Source organism: Amblyomma mixtum, chromosome 3 (assembly GCF_055824585.1).
Source record: "Amblyomma mixtum isolate Tamu chromosome 3, ASM5582458v1, whole genome shotgun sequence".
NCBI lineage: Eukaryota > Metazoa > Arthropoda > Arachnida > Ixodida > Ixodidae > Amblyomma > Amblyomma mixtum.
This window is the reverse complement of record NC_143014.1, coordinates 152,176,255-152,189,920: the sequence shown is the minus strand read 5'-3', so window position 1 is coordinate 152,189,920 and position 13,666 is coordinate 152,176,255. Positions and strand designations below refer to the sequence as shown.

General features: G+C 49.1%; 1 protein-coding gene across 2 annotated transcripts in view; it reads left to right on the top strand.

Moving 5' to 3' along the window:
- Positions 1 to 8,811, top strand: part of LOC149352385 (calcium-activated chloride channel regulator 1-like) — a 35,274-nt gene extending 26,463 nt beyond the window's left edge. For both annotated transcript variants that reach the window (XM_089581546.1, XM_089581545.1), the window contains 3 exons: positions 2,343 to 2,499; positions 4,333 to 4,644; positions 7,425 to 8,811. In XM_089581546.1, the coding sequence (XP_089437672.1) occupies positions 2,343 to 2,499; positions 4,333 to 4,644; positions 7,425 to 8,563 (1,608 nt within the window). In that variant the 3' untranslated portion in view covers positions 8,564 to 8,811. The remainder of the gene's footprint in view (positions 1 to 2,342; positions 2,500 to 4,332; positions 4,645 to 7,424) is intronic.
- The last annotated feature ends 4,855 nt before the right edge of the window (positions 8,812 to 13,666 follow it).

The following is a 13,666-nucleotide window of genomic DNA, read 5'->3' as shown; positions in this document are numbered from 1 at the left end:
GGCTCCAGTACTCGTACAATGTTGCAGTGAACTAGCAATACCGAGCAACGCATTTATTTATTTAAGTGCCATTGCGATGATTTGACTAGAGAGTAATCGTTGACTGCAAGATTACAAGCTGTTAAGAGTTGTGAAGTGTCACGCCTGCATCAAGTCAAGGACCAGTACCCTACAGTAGTGTCTTGTATTGTGGTATACTTCGTAGTCCACTGCTCTCATTTAGGACATCGCCATTTTCTCCCATAAGCAAGCATTACTGCAAATGTTTTAACGATCGAACGCCACATGGCAGCCGGTTTAATGCGCGTGCCACACGCATTAAACTGTTTACATCTTTGCTTTTTTTTTAAAGATAGAATAGATATTATGCTTTGAAGGTTAGAAGAGAAACACTTCACCCGGCGAAAAGCGACATGAAAAGTCTGCTGCTAGTTTCCAGCACTTCTGCGCCACCTGATGAGAAGCCCACAAGTTCTGTAAAACTAGCTCGGCACTGGATAGGATTAACGCAACCATTCACCCGTATCAATGATTCGCGCTTGGGCATAGTTCAACCATCGTCTCACTTTTAAAAGAGCGGACACAAAGCGATCGCAGAAAACGGTGACGCTGGCCACCCCGTCGTATGCTGTGATCACGTGTTCTCGTAGCAAGCAGCGAAGCAGAGAATGCGTCACAGTTTTTTTAGAGTACGCCACTTGTGTACTGGCCTTTGATGTCACAGTGCAGAGAAACCGAAACCAAATGTCCATTAAAAAAATGAGTGCTATAATAAAATATATAAAGCCCTATCGGGCAGATCTCCCGTTCTGCCATTTATATGGCCCAGAGCACTGTTACCAACAAAAAAAAAAAAACAAACAAAATTTGAAGACACGGTTTTTATATTCCTTTAAAGATACCCTGAAATGATTTTGATGGGCATATTTCAGTGCAACAGATCTGTAGAGGTGGCCTTTGTGGCTATTCGAGTCAAATTTCAAACCTCTTCGTGGAGCCTATAAATAGACATAATAATTCCAGCGTTGTCCTGTGTACTTCTCCTCCTAGTGAATGCGTCCTTTTCGCCGGTTTTCTACGTACCATGCACCAACTGGCCCAACAAGCTACGCTTCTTCAATAATTTTTAAAAATTGCTGCTCGCAGCACTTCGCAACCAATTAGGGCGACACACTTCACCGTACGTCCCCTTCCCCTATGACGTCAGTGGGCAGACGGGGCGAGCTTGAAGGCTGGCGCTTCTGCCCACTGACGTCATCGAGGTAGGGGTCATGTGTTGATGTGAGTCGCCCTAATTGGTTGCCAGGTACTGCGAGCAGCCATTTTTTAAAAAATTATTACTAAATTATAGGCTCCATGCAGAGCTTTAAAATTTGACTAGAATACCCACGCAGACACCTCTACAGACCTTTTGCACTAGAATATGCCCATCGAAATCATTTCAGGGTTCCTTTGAAGATCGGGAATACAGAATCTGCGTAATTCAGTGCGAATATGACCCGTTCACATCACCTTGGTTGTACACGTCGCGCATAATGCAGTTGTCCTCTGGTGCAAATGAACTTACGTATGAGAAAACGACGCTCCAATATCACAAATAAAATCGACAACCACGGATCACACCGTCGGACCCTCTGCGGTGGCTCGGTGAATTTGGCATTCGGTTGCTGATCCCACGGTCGCAGGTTCGATCCCGACCGCGGCTGCCGTATTTAGATGGAAGTGAACTGCAAAAACGCCGGTGTGCTGTGCGATGCCAGCGCACGTTAAACAATCGCAGGTGATATAAATTAATCCGCAGCTCTCCACTTCGGCGTCTCTCGTAGCCAATGTGTCGTTTAGGGACATTAAACAATTGATATTTACATCCCACCGTCCAAACTTATCTATTCAGATTTCTCAGTTGAGCGTCTCTTGTAGCGATAATTAAGAAGGCTCACAGTTTTTCCCAGGACGTATATGCTAAAGCACATGGTCTGATGCACAGCCTTTGCCAAAAGTAAAGAGACCAAGGTGTTTGCTTCAAGCTGTGCTGCTGCGGGGCCCGTGTAGCAGCCATGGAAGGCTTAACTTGCGTAGAGGCGGGGACGAGAGTTGGACTCACCTTCAAGAGATCTGGAAAGCTGCCGATACATAACGAGTCACACAGCATGGCCTAGAAGCAAACCCCTTGGGCTCTACTTTTCAAAGAGCTTTCTTTGCGTTCTTACGTGCCCTATCTCTTTTTCTTTTGTTTCTTTTTTACTGTGTATTTTGATGAAAGTGGCCTTTCATAAAGTATTACAGATTCAGCGGCATGGTCTGTGCACTCCGGAACTCAAATCTGTGCATTTCTTTCTAAGGTAGAAGTGCCGTTTGCGGTTCCGCAAGTTATCTACGCCGAGCTCCTGTACGGCGAACAACCCGTGAAAGGAGCCCGTGTCGAGGCAGTTGTCTACCACGTAGCCCAGAACGCTGTAACCACTACAGTCGTCCAACTTCGGGACAACGGACTTCTGGGTACGTCGCACGGGGTACGTCATTGTGTGGCCACATGTACACTGTCCGTGACGCTGTCCTGGGACGCCAAGTTTACCTCTGAAGAGTTCAGCAGAGAAAATAACCGAAAGCATGGAGAAGAGGAAAAGAAACACAAACAGTTTTTTTCACTCTAATAAACAGGATTTCTATTTTAATGACCTCCTAGTGTTATACCGCAGCGTTCTAAATAACCTCTGGAAGCTCAGCGCTGTGCTGATACATGCGCAAGGTGTGGTTGTCTCAAAAAGTCGGCGGCACCAAAAGCATCCGTGAGTTCCGGACGCTGCTCGGGCAATAAAATTTGAGTTTGGAATAGTTGTTTGCGCATCCCAAACTTGCAGAAAAACAGAGCAAAGGACGAGACAGGCAAGAAGCGTTTAAGACACAGAGGCGCTGACTGTCACTTCATTTTATTTGGAAAGACAAGCGCGCATTTATATCCACAAGGCACCTGAAAAATAACAGCTATTGTCAGTCAGATGCAGCGCAGCCGTAAAATCGTTGTCTCAGTAACAAACACGACATCATCTCAGGAAGTATGGAGAAGTTTGGAAGTGTAGATAATTTTACGCCGGTGGCAGTCGCCAACTTTTGTCAGAATATATCTGCCTAAAGTACACGTTGCGCTGAAATTAAATTCCCTGAATAAAATAGGCGTTGTTGTCCGCGATATGAATCCTTCAGAATTTAAGACTTTTCTGCTGTACTTGTTATATTTCACCAAATGTCAATCGATACGTTTGTCCTGTGTGTCTTTTCACTATGCCAGCCGTATATTATTTTTCTGGGAAAAGCAACCTAAGCATTTCCTATGCTCATTATTTGTGTGATTGATTCCCTTCCGAAACCACTCAAGTGCTTTTTACATGCAGTGGATCTCCGTGCTGCCGCTTCTAAAGGGGGTCGAGGGCTTCTCAAGTTGAATTTAAGCAGCTTTTTTCTCGGCCTCTTTCATTATATTTACGCGCGCGGCGTACCAGCGGAGACTTGTGACTGGGCAGCAGATCGGTTATGAATGGGTGGGTTGAGGATGCTCTCGCATTCCAGACCACATGGTAGAGGGTCGGGGGCCTTGCGCAGAAGCTACAGTTTGAAGGTGTGAGGCACAGCACAACTGTTACTCGTTGCAGGGCAACGTCCGTGCTCTGCTGTAAGCGGCATCGTGCTAGTAACAATATTTCCAGCCTCGCCGCGGTGGCTCAGTGGTTACGGCGCTCGGCTGCTGGCCCGAAAGACGCGGGTTCGATCCCGGCCGCGGCGGCTGAACTTCTATGGAGGCGAAATTCTAGAGGCCCGTGTACTGTGCGATGTCAGTGCACGTTAAAGAACCCCAGGCGGTCGAAATTTCCGGAGCCCTTCACTACGGCGTCCCTCATAGCCTGAGTCGCTTTGGGACGTTAAACCCCAGTAAACCAAACCAATATTTCCGCATAAGGAAACTTAGCCCTTAAAAACACCAGCATTAGGACATGAACGAAGGTCGAATAACAGCGAATGCTAGAGACGCTCAATTCTTCAGCTTCCTGCCAACTCCCGAAGGCCGCTGCACACTGTTCGAACAGGGTGGATCGTCCGCAGAGAAAAGAGAGCGGAAACTACTTCACAACTGCACACCTCGTGACTTCGGCCGCCGGCCAGATTTGTCTTAGAGAACGTGTGTTCGTAACTCTAGCTCTGATACCGTTTTTGAGTTGTACCTTGGCTTTCGGTTCCACACATGCTATGTTGAAACAGGAAGAGATGGAAAAGAGTGCTGCGGGTCACAAGACTTTGGCCCTAACAGTGAAAGGGTACTTTCGTTGCGCTACGCAGAACCTGACGTGAGCAAGGGAGACGGCGTGTACAGCGGCTACTTCCTGGCTGCATCGCGGCAAAGCGGCTGGTACAGCGTTCTCGTGACTGCCACTGGCAGCCATGCGCTGCCCGCCGGCTCCAACGGCAGCATCGCTGCCAGCTTTCAACGGGCGGAGTTCGTCGGTTCCTTCTGGTCCTCTGCCTACGCTGGCCAAGGCGGCGTGCACTTTCCGCCGGGAACTGTCCGTGACCTAAGTGTCAGCAGCGTCCAGCTGCCTAACGTCACCTTGCAGTGGACGGCTCCCGGAAGCGAGTACGACAGCGGAGATGGTAAGGCCAGTTTCTGCAGACATGCCTGTAGGTATGCCTGTCCTGGCAATCATTTCATTCCATATATTAATACCATTACTCCGATGCGGGCTATACGGGCAAAAGAATAGAAAAGAACGAATCGCCAGTGGGAAGGAAATGAACCCGCACATTCATTGCGGGAGGACCGAAGGGAGTACGTAGTCCAAAAGGTCAATTCATGTATATATCGAAGCAACAACAGGTGCAGCTGCCGGGTATATTCGTAGATCAATGGTGGCCAATCCGGAAAAGAAATATTCATTTCGCGCACGTGATTCTCGACTATCACGGTGGCAGATGAGGCATAATTCGGTTGGATGTAATCCGGTTTCAGTTTTGAGGGAGAGGAGTGGCGCTATTTACTGAACATACATAAGGCCCGGAAATTATCACACCTAGCGCCTGTGATGACACATGAGTTTTAAATACTGAACAGTTGATCTCACTGATGTTTTGCAAAAGTGACTCGCTTCGACTTTTTATTTCGATCGAATACCTACGCGCTCACCCGCTGGATCGAGCGGACCTGCGTCGTGAAGACCAGAAGGTGTCGCTTTGTGCGACAGTTCATAAAAAACTGGGACAGAATCGAATTAAATGAGTCTCATTAAATACTCGCCCAGAACAAAACATGAAGAACGATATTTTCTTTTTGATTTACTTATTTGAGATGTCAAGTTATAACACCTGAATGGTAGGATACAATCGCTCGCTGCTCATGAAGTACCTCTCTAAAAAAATTCTACTGTTGAAAAATAAACGCCTGAAGGCGCAATATCTGTTGAGGATATGTGACAGCGGCAGCTCTGAGGTGATTGCGCAAACAACGCAGAAATAATCGTCCCGTTCCTCAATAAAGCACCCGAACTCCATCGCACGTTAAAGATCGCGAGGCGGTCGAAATGAATCCGAACAAATTTTGCCCCATCGCGCCAAAATACACGCGCTCCCGCAAGCTTGCAGGCAAAGCAACCTCTCTAGTGCACGTAACTCGTCGAAACAGCCAGAATTTGTTGGGCCACAGCGTCGAGGGTAACATCGTTCTCGAAATTCTAAAACTGATATGGATATTACTTACGGTGGGCTACATTCCTCTCGATAATTAAGGACCCTAACAGTAATCATTAAAAAGTTAACTATTGAATATTCTTTAACCAGCCTGCCACTTAGCATGTCTTAGCGACATGCTGACGTACTACACCGCTGACAACGCTATGCCGAAAAAAGCGCTCTTCTAACTCAAAAAGCCTATTTTTAAAAATTGTGTAAAATCTTAGGTGTCTTAGGTGAAACGCCGTGTATAAAGACGAGTGTGTTTTATCAGGGCACGGAAAAAGAAATATACGTGAAATCATCTCTCAGCCTGTAGTGTTAAGTACCGGGGTTAGGTCTGCTAGAAATAATTTATTGATATAAGAGAAGAGAATAACGATAATTCTTGAATATTACGGCAATAAGTGCGCGTGTTTATTTTTGGAACGAGACGCCAGGTACCACCCCTGTTATATTAACGCGAGAACGTTACGGCTTCTACTGGGTAGAAAATCCGTCGTCGGCGTTGTGAGAGAAAATTTCTTGGAGAAGAAATCTAGGTGGGCCACCTAGGTCATGTGACCTTATGCCGCCATCACAGCCTGCCCACCGCATTGTGAGAAAACTGCCCACCGTGGGAGGTGAAAGTTAAATTACTGATTGGTCGCGAAAGTTCGCTCGGGAAAAGCAACCTGGGTCTCACAAGCCCCACCTGTGGCAGCACCTGCCATCGCAGGGCAGCGGCGCATCGCTTAAGCGCTGCACCACTGCGTTCGCCAGAAGTGGTATGAGGACTCCCAGGAATCTATGGATGCCAGAAATGACCATTTTCGCACATACGGACGTTAATCCATGAACGATATATCTGTCATACCCTTAAGGTGGAGCTTAAGTGTCCCCTCCAATTTTTTCCACTAGTTAATATGTAGTCATTTTAGTCCTTGTAGAACCGAAGCACACAGTTTCACAGTTGAACGATTATTTCCCTTGTCTTAATGTCTAAAAGCACCGAACGCGGAACGGCGCACTGCAACATAGGTGCGTGCGTGCGTGCGTGCGTGCGTGCGTGCATGTGCTCGAAGGAGTGAACGCATGTGCGTCCTTCATGTCTCGTCTTAAAAATTCTACCTCGCAGCAACGCGAATAATAGAGCAGGAAACCGATGCGCCATGTAAAATAAAAAAGAAGAAAATACCCGACGCTGTGGCTCAGCAATCGCGGCGTTTTGTCACATCACAGGTTCGAGAGCAGGCTCCGACAGCCTCGTATATGATTAATTAAGAAGCAGAGCACCAGCAAAAGACAGGCAGGAAGAGTTAAGGGACAAGCGCTTGTCCCTTCTTCCTGTCTGTGTTTCTCTGGTGCGCTGCTCCTTAATTATGGCAAACCAATTAGCCCAGTCTTCCGCTTTACTGTAGTATATGATGGCGGCCTAAAAAAAACAACCCCACTTTTACCGAGACATCAGTGCGCGTTTCAGAAGCCCAGGTGGTCGAAATTAACTTGCAGCTTTCTACTGCGGCCTCCCTCATTGCAGGGAGATTCTCAAATCGATTAAGGAGTTAGGCCACTATCCACGAGCACCTGACAAAACATCTCGAAGCTTGTCGAACAGATAAAGAGCATATTAGTTTCATTCCTTCACCGGAACTATCTCCGTGCACAGAAATTGCAACTGCTCATGATAGTTCTCTCTCTTTTTTTTCCATTTCCCTGTTTCGCCGCAGGTGCGGGTTCAAGCTACGAGCTTCGTTACTCCCAAGATCGGCGCCATTTGTCAGATAATTTCGCCGGCCAGCCTGGCCTGGAACTTGACCAGCAGAAACAGCCTGGAGATCTTGACTGGGCCACCGTACAGCTTCTAGAGGGCAAAGATGAAAACACTGCCGTCTATTTTTTCGCTCTCCGCACGAAGAACGTGGCGCACCGCTACAGCGACATCTCCAATGTAGTGACTGTAGTAATTGGAGGCCCCTCGAGTACGAGTACCGCTGAAAACGTCAGTAACAATGGCACTTCTACCGGCCCGGATGAGACCTCGACAGATTCCGTGATGGGCGGGTCCAACAGCACGGCAGGGCCACTGCTGAAGACGACTACGGAAGGCAATGAATCATCCTCGGCTCTTTTGTACTTTCACCGCTTCACGGAGGAGCAGTTCTACTATGTAGTTGCCGGTGTAGCTGGCGGATTCGTTTTGCTCGTCCTCCTCATCAATTGTCTCGTGTGCCTGATATGCTTACGCCGCAGGAAGTCCAAAGACAAGCGCCGCAACACTGACTGCGTCGTTATCGAGAATGCAGTTGGCTCCGATAAGCCCATTAATGCCTACGATGAGCAGAGCAAATTTGATGGACCAGGAAACGTGGGAGCACTACGCCAGAAACTATCCAACCTGTCCCAGCGTCGAGATGGCGCAAATAACGCCACGACCGGGGACTCGGGCACGCGTTCAAAGGACTCCCCAGACACTTGTTCCAAGGCGGCGCAGCCTTCAGTTAAGGCGTCCGACCGTGAAGCACCCATCGCCCTCGAGCCCCTGAAAGAGCGGGCGCCGAGTTCCGGCGCCCCAAGCGCCATGCCTCGCAGCGTAGCTAGGGACAAGCCACGAAGCATTCGCACGGTGGTGTCCGAGTCCAGGGCGAACAACTCAGGCGAGAGGGTGACAGCCTCCTCCGGGCCGGAGGCGCTGCTGCAGCGCCGGCCCTCGGGGTCTCTGCGCTCATCCAAGAGGTCCAACGCCTCCTCGTCGCGCACCACAAGGCTCTCCGACAGGTCCAGGCGCACGGAAGGAAGCAGAGCGCCTGGCTTCAGCGACCACACGCGAAAGCGCAGCGGCGATTATTACGACCTGGGAGTCGTATAGCGCGAGCCGCGGCGTGGACGTTTCTCAGAAATGCCAGCCCGTTGCAGATGTACTGCCACTGGAGCCCACTGAATGCATGCTATAGCGAAACGTATTCCAAACAAGAAAGAAAAGAAAGAAGTTTGACAGACATGACAATGCTGCAAATGTCTTGGAATTACTTGTGTCCCTTGCACGTCGGCCCAAAACGCTTAAGTCGTTCGCCGCATCTCTGCCGGCGTTTTCAAATAAAGTACTCCGTGGCCATACTGGAGCAGCAGTTTGCTAGCAGTCTGTCTAATGAACAAGGGGCACTCGTATTTGCCAGTGTCGTGTCGTTGCGCATAGAAAGAGCACGCAAATTTATTTCATGGGGAAGGTTTTCGTGAAACAGCGTCAAAAGATGTAATGAAAATAAATATATAGGTACTTAACTTTGGGCCAAAGATTATAGACAGAAATTTATTTGACAATTTTCTTCACTTTTAGCTAGCAAGAATGGTCGCGTACTTCGGTAATAGTAAAAAAGCATTTGAATAGTTTTGCCTTGTTTCAACGCCACTCTTTATCAAGACTCGCTGCCGCGCTGGGTTTAATTAATCCAATGGAAACTAAATAATGCTACACTTCTTCAGGCAAGCATGGACAGAAAAGATTACACGAACGCTACTAGCCAGCGCCCGTCGTGTCTCGTTTTTTTCTGTCAGTGCCTATCCGAAGAATAAACACTACTTAGTTTTGGTTAGAACTTTTTATACGCGGGTGCTATCAATGCGGAGTGACATGTGAACGGGTAAACTGAAACGACCATGAACACACACGCTATTCGATATTGTTGGAGCATAACATACGGCATCTACGCGTAAGCACATGATATGAACCCATAAACTACGCCAGTTAATAACAAGCGGTGATGGTAAAATCGCGCAATAGCATGTGTTCCTGTTCATGAAAATTGCCGCTTTTAATTCCGGCCAGAAAAGATATGAATGGAGATTTCTAATCGCGTGTACAGGCGGAAAGGGAGAGCAACGAGGTCGCCATCTCCACGCGTTGTTCTCTCGGAGAAATCAACCGTGCTTTGTGCTCTCTGCTTGGAAGGCAGAGAGCTTGGCTTGGGATGGATGGAAGGCATGCAATTAATGTAAGGCTGCTTTGAAACAATGCTTTTTGTTCGATTCAATTAGATTAATATCATCCGCCCGTCTGAATAACTGACTCCCGCGATAGCGATGGCATTGAGCAATAACGAATTGCGGAAATCATCAGAATCAAATCGAACTAGAATATCATATCACCCACCCACTTTCAGTGGATAACAAATCACCATACATTCGTGCCGTAATGAAGCCTGCCATTAGTCTAGCTCACTACAGACACTCGTGCACAGAACTAACCCTTCACGCTTGAGATGTGCCCCAAGTCGTGTGTTCAGGAATGTTTGCATAGGCCCTTCTAGTCTAGCCATATCTTTTATTTAGAAATGTAGGCTTGGTGCCTGCGTTTCGCTGCAGCGGGAAGACTTCCTGTTCTCATGCTTTATGTGTATTGATGCTGGCACCATAAAACTTACGCAATTATAGAGGCTCTTCTATACGGTTAGCTTACGAACACCCATGCAACATAGCAGCACTCTTAAGGTATACTGTTACAGGAAAACTCGGACAACAACGTCTGAATGAGCCGGTGAAGCATGTAGTAGCCCCGCGTACTATTCATATAACGAGCGCGTCCTTCACGAGCGCCGCCTCATGGCAAAAGTACTAGGAGTCAATTAACTGACCAACAGAGAGAATTATGGAAGGGTCGTGTATGTTTTTTTTCCCCTTTGAAACTGGGAGCTCGAAGATTGGGGGGGGGGGGGGGGGGGTTTGGTTGCTGTCCGTCGTCGCGGCCACGCCAGGCAGGAACCTGCGCGCCCTGTTGCTTTGCAGCGCACCGCTCGTGCACTTTTCACCGTTTTTTTTCCGAGACCGCAGTGCAGTAAAGGTAATACGCCTCCCGACTTGTTTTTTCGGCATGCTTGAGTACGTAGACCGGGCGCAGCCATTTTGTGTCCTCTTTGCACAAGCAACAACGGAGGAAACAGCGTTGTTCAGCGCGCGTACCGATACTCCTCGGACTAGTTCGAGGCATCACATCAGCGTGGCCGTCGATTTCGTGAAAATCAGTACCATATGAGACCGCGATGACTGTGCCCTCTTGAATGTCACCAGGATTATGGATTTGTCTCACGTAAAGGCGTTTTATGCACCTTTTCTCGTAGTTTTACCCAGCGTCACTGCTGAATGTAGAGGAAAATTGGACAGTGCAGGTGCACTTTTAGGGTAATATGAATGAATGAATGAATGAATGAATGAATGAATGAATGAATGAATGAATGAATGAATGAATGAGTTTGTGCCAGATACACCATGTGGGGAATAGACTTGACTGAGTGACTGACTGTCACCCGGTGATAAATTAATGCCCGTGGAATGCGCGCCAACGTCCTCAAGAGCGAACAGCGACTCTTGGGCGTGTGCAGCGCTTTTAGGTACCAGAAACACTTGCAGATTACAGGTAGTGTGGTCGAAGCGTTGGCCACTTCGAGGTTTCGACGCGCTGCAGCCCCATAGGAGATGGCGGGTAGAAATAAGGTCCCGCGGCAGATCAGTGGCGCAGGTATAGTGCACCCAGCAAACCAAAAACCTCTCAGAGACGTCCAGCTATAGACGTCTCTGAGAGGTTTTTGGTTTGCTGGGCAGTTCATGCTGTCGGTCAAGTACGTCTTTGCGAGCGCAGCACCGGTGTGAGCTTTGCGTATCAGCCCCTGCGCACCTTTTGTAGTGCCTTCGTATAAGAAGCGCAGGTCCGTAGGGCATGCACTGTTGCCCCACGTGCTTGCAGTGGCTGATTACGCTAGCAAGACTGGGATGCTCAGGTTAGTGATGTCTTCCATGGGCGCGCTCGCACTTAAAGAATAAGAATAAAGGGCGCGAACGAGAGCAGAAATAATGATGATGTTTCATTTACGTCGCTTCTTTCATTCTAATAGCAATGCCCTCGTTGCATTATTCAGTCGGTGGCTGCGTAAGATATGATCAATGAACCTGGCAAAACCAATCTTTTCCCGCACATGGTCCTTTCTGACCGAATACCTCGAGCATCAGAAAAATTGAAAAAAATTGGTTTTTGAGGAAGGGAAATCGCGGAGTAACTGTCTCACATCTCGGTAGACACCAGAACCAAGCTGTAAGGGAGCATTAGACTCGTCATTCGTCTGCGTGTTACTCACGGAGGCGGGTCACTTCATTCTTTTTGCGTCTTATGCGGCGCGGCGGTAGTTTCTGAGCGCGTTTAGACTCTGAGTTCCTCGCGCACCGCCACGCGCAAGCACGGACCCAGAAGAAGAAGCGCATTCTAACAGTACGGCAGCGTTTTCCGACACCTCCTCCGTCCTCGTTTGAAAACGCTGCCGGTACGTTTGGTAGCTGCGATAGGAGCCTGCCGAGCACCAGGCGGATACTCCAGGCTGCCTCAGCGCTGCCCGTGGCTGCGCCAGCGAAAGGGTCCTTGGCGCAGGCCATTCAGCTGCGGGCGGTCCCGGTGGGGCCACATCTGTGCTCCAACGCTGCCGCCACCACCATCGCCTCCTACTCCACCGCGGCCGGCACCATTTGTGGCCGCGGTGGCAGCACGGCCAACGGCACCTGCATCATGGCATCTACCGAGGGCATGCCGCCCACCGACGCCGCTTCGCTCACAGCCAACCGTGTACCAGCAAACGCCATTGGCACGGATACCAGTGAGTCCCACGAAAGGCAACGAGCTCTCACATTGCGCTTTCCTCTGCGAGCGGCTGAAGACGGGCTGGGCCGGCCTATCCACCTCGCCGCCAGTCAGTTTCGAGCCGAAACCCCAGACGGCCACGAAGATGTCTCGAAGACTCGCATGGAGGTCGGTGTGCTTGGCATGTGACCGCCCCTTAGCACCAGCAGCCTTCAAGCTACGCGACTCAGCAGGTCTCAAAGGGCAGAGACATTTGACAGAAGGAGGAGAAATGTGAGGGAAAATAATCAAAGAGCCCGCCACTAGGTGCTGTCAGATAGGACGGAAGCGTCGGTTTGCCGAGGTGCACATATTTTAAATAAATAGCACTAAAGGGCCTTCTTGTGTTTATTTCATTAGCACCGTGTGCGCGGGGTTTTGTTCCCGAAAGGAGCATGTTGTGCTTCCACCTTCTCACAACACTTCTCTCCAACGATATATAACCCATTGCTTCAAATTTGGAGAGAGAGAGAATAAACATTTATGTAAAAGCTGATCGGAGCGGATTGTGGATGGGGTCCTCAGTTCAGGACTCCATAGATTCCACCGATGCTTTGGCGATGGAGACTAGCTCCCCCTGGTCCGGACACATAAGGATCGGACACACATCTGAACATCTCAACCAAAACCAGTCTTGGGCCACTCGGGGGCAAGACGGGTAGCCACGGCAGTCATGGATCAGTGTCGTAGCCTGGCGGCAAAATCTCAACTACTCGCAAGATGGCGGCAGTGGAACCGCCACCTTAAGTGCTCCACTGGGCAAAATATATGGCAGGCATGCCTATTGCAGAGGAACGGTGTTAATAATACGCTATGTAGTAGATGCAAGGACACGCTATCACGATGCCGCTGTCTGCATACTTGCTATTCGGCGTCCGATGCAACATCTCTGGCAAAATCGAGATGTTCCCCTTTCTAGCCATACACTATGTATGCATGGGATGTGATAACTGAACAATAATACTTATTGGAGAAGGAGCAGGAAAAATTAGAGCGGACACTTAAGCTCCGCCTTAAGCGCATGACCCGATAGCGCGAGTTATTTCCCATATTTATGCAGAAGGTCAGTCTCTACTTTGCACTCATAGATCCCTGGGAGTTCTCGTACCTGTCCTGAGAGAGTGGTGCAGCGGTTAAGTGATGCGCCTCTGCCTTGCGATGGCAGTTGCTCCCAGTGGTGAGCCTTGTGGAGCCCAGGTTGCTCTTTCCGAGCAAACAATTACTAAGTGCCACCTGCCACGGTGGGAAGTTTGCTCACTATCCGGTGGGCAGGTTGTGATGACGCCGTAAGGTCACGCGACCTAGGTGGCCGAC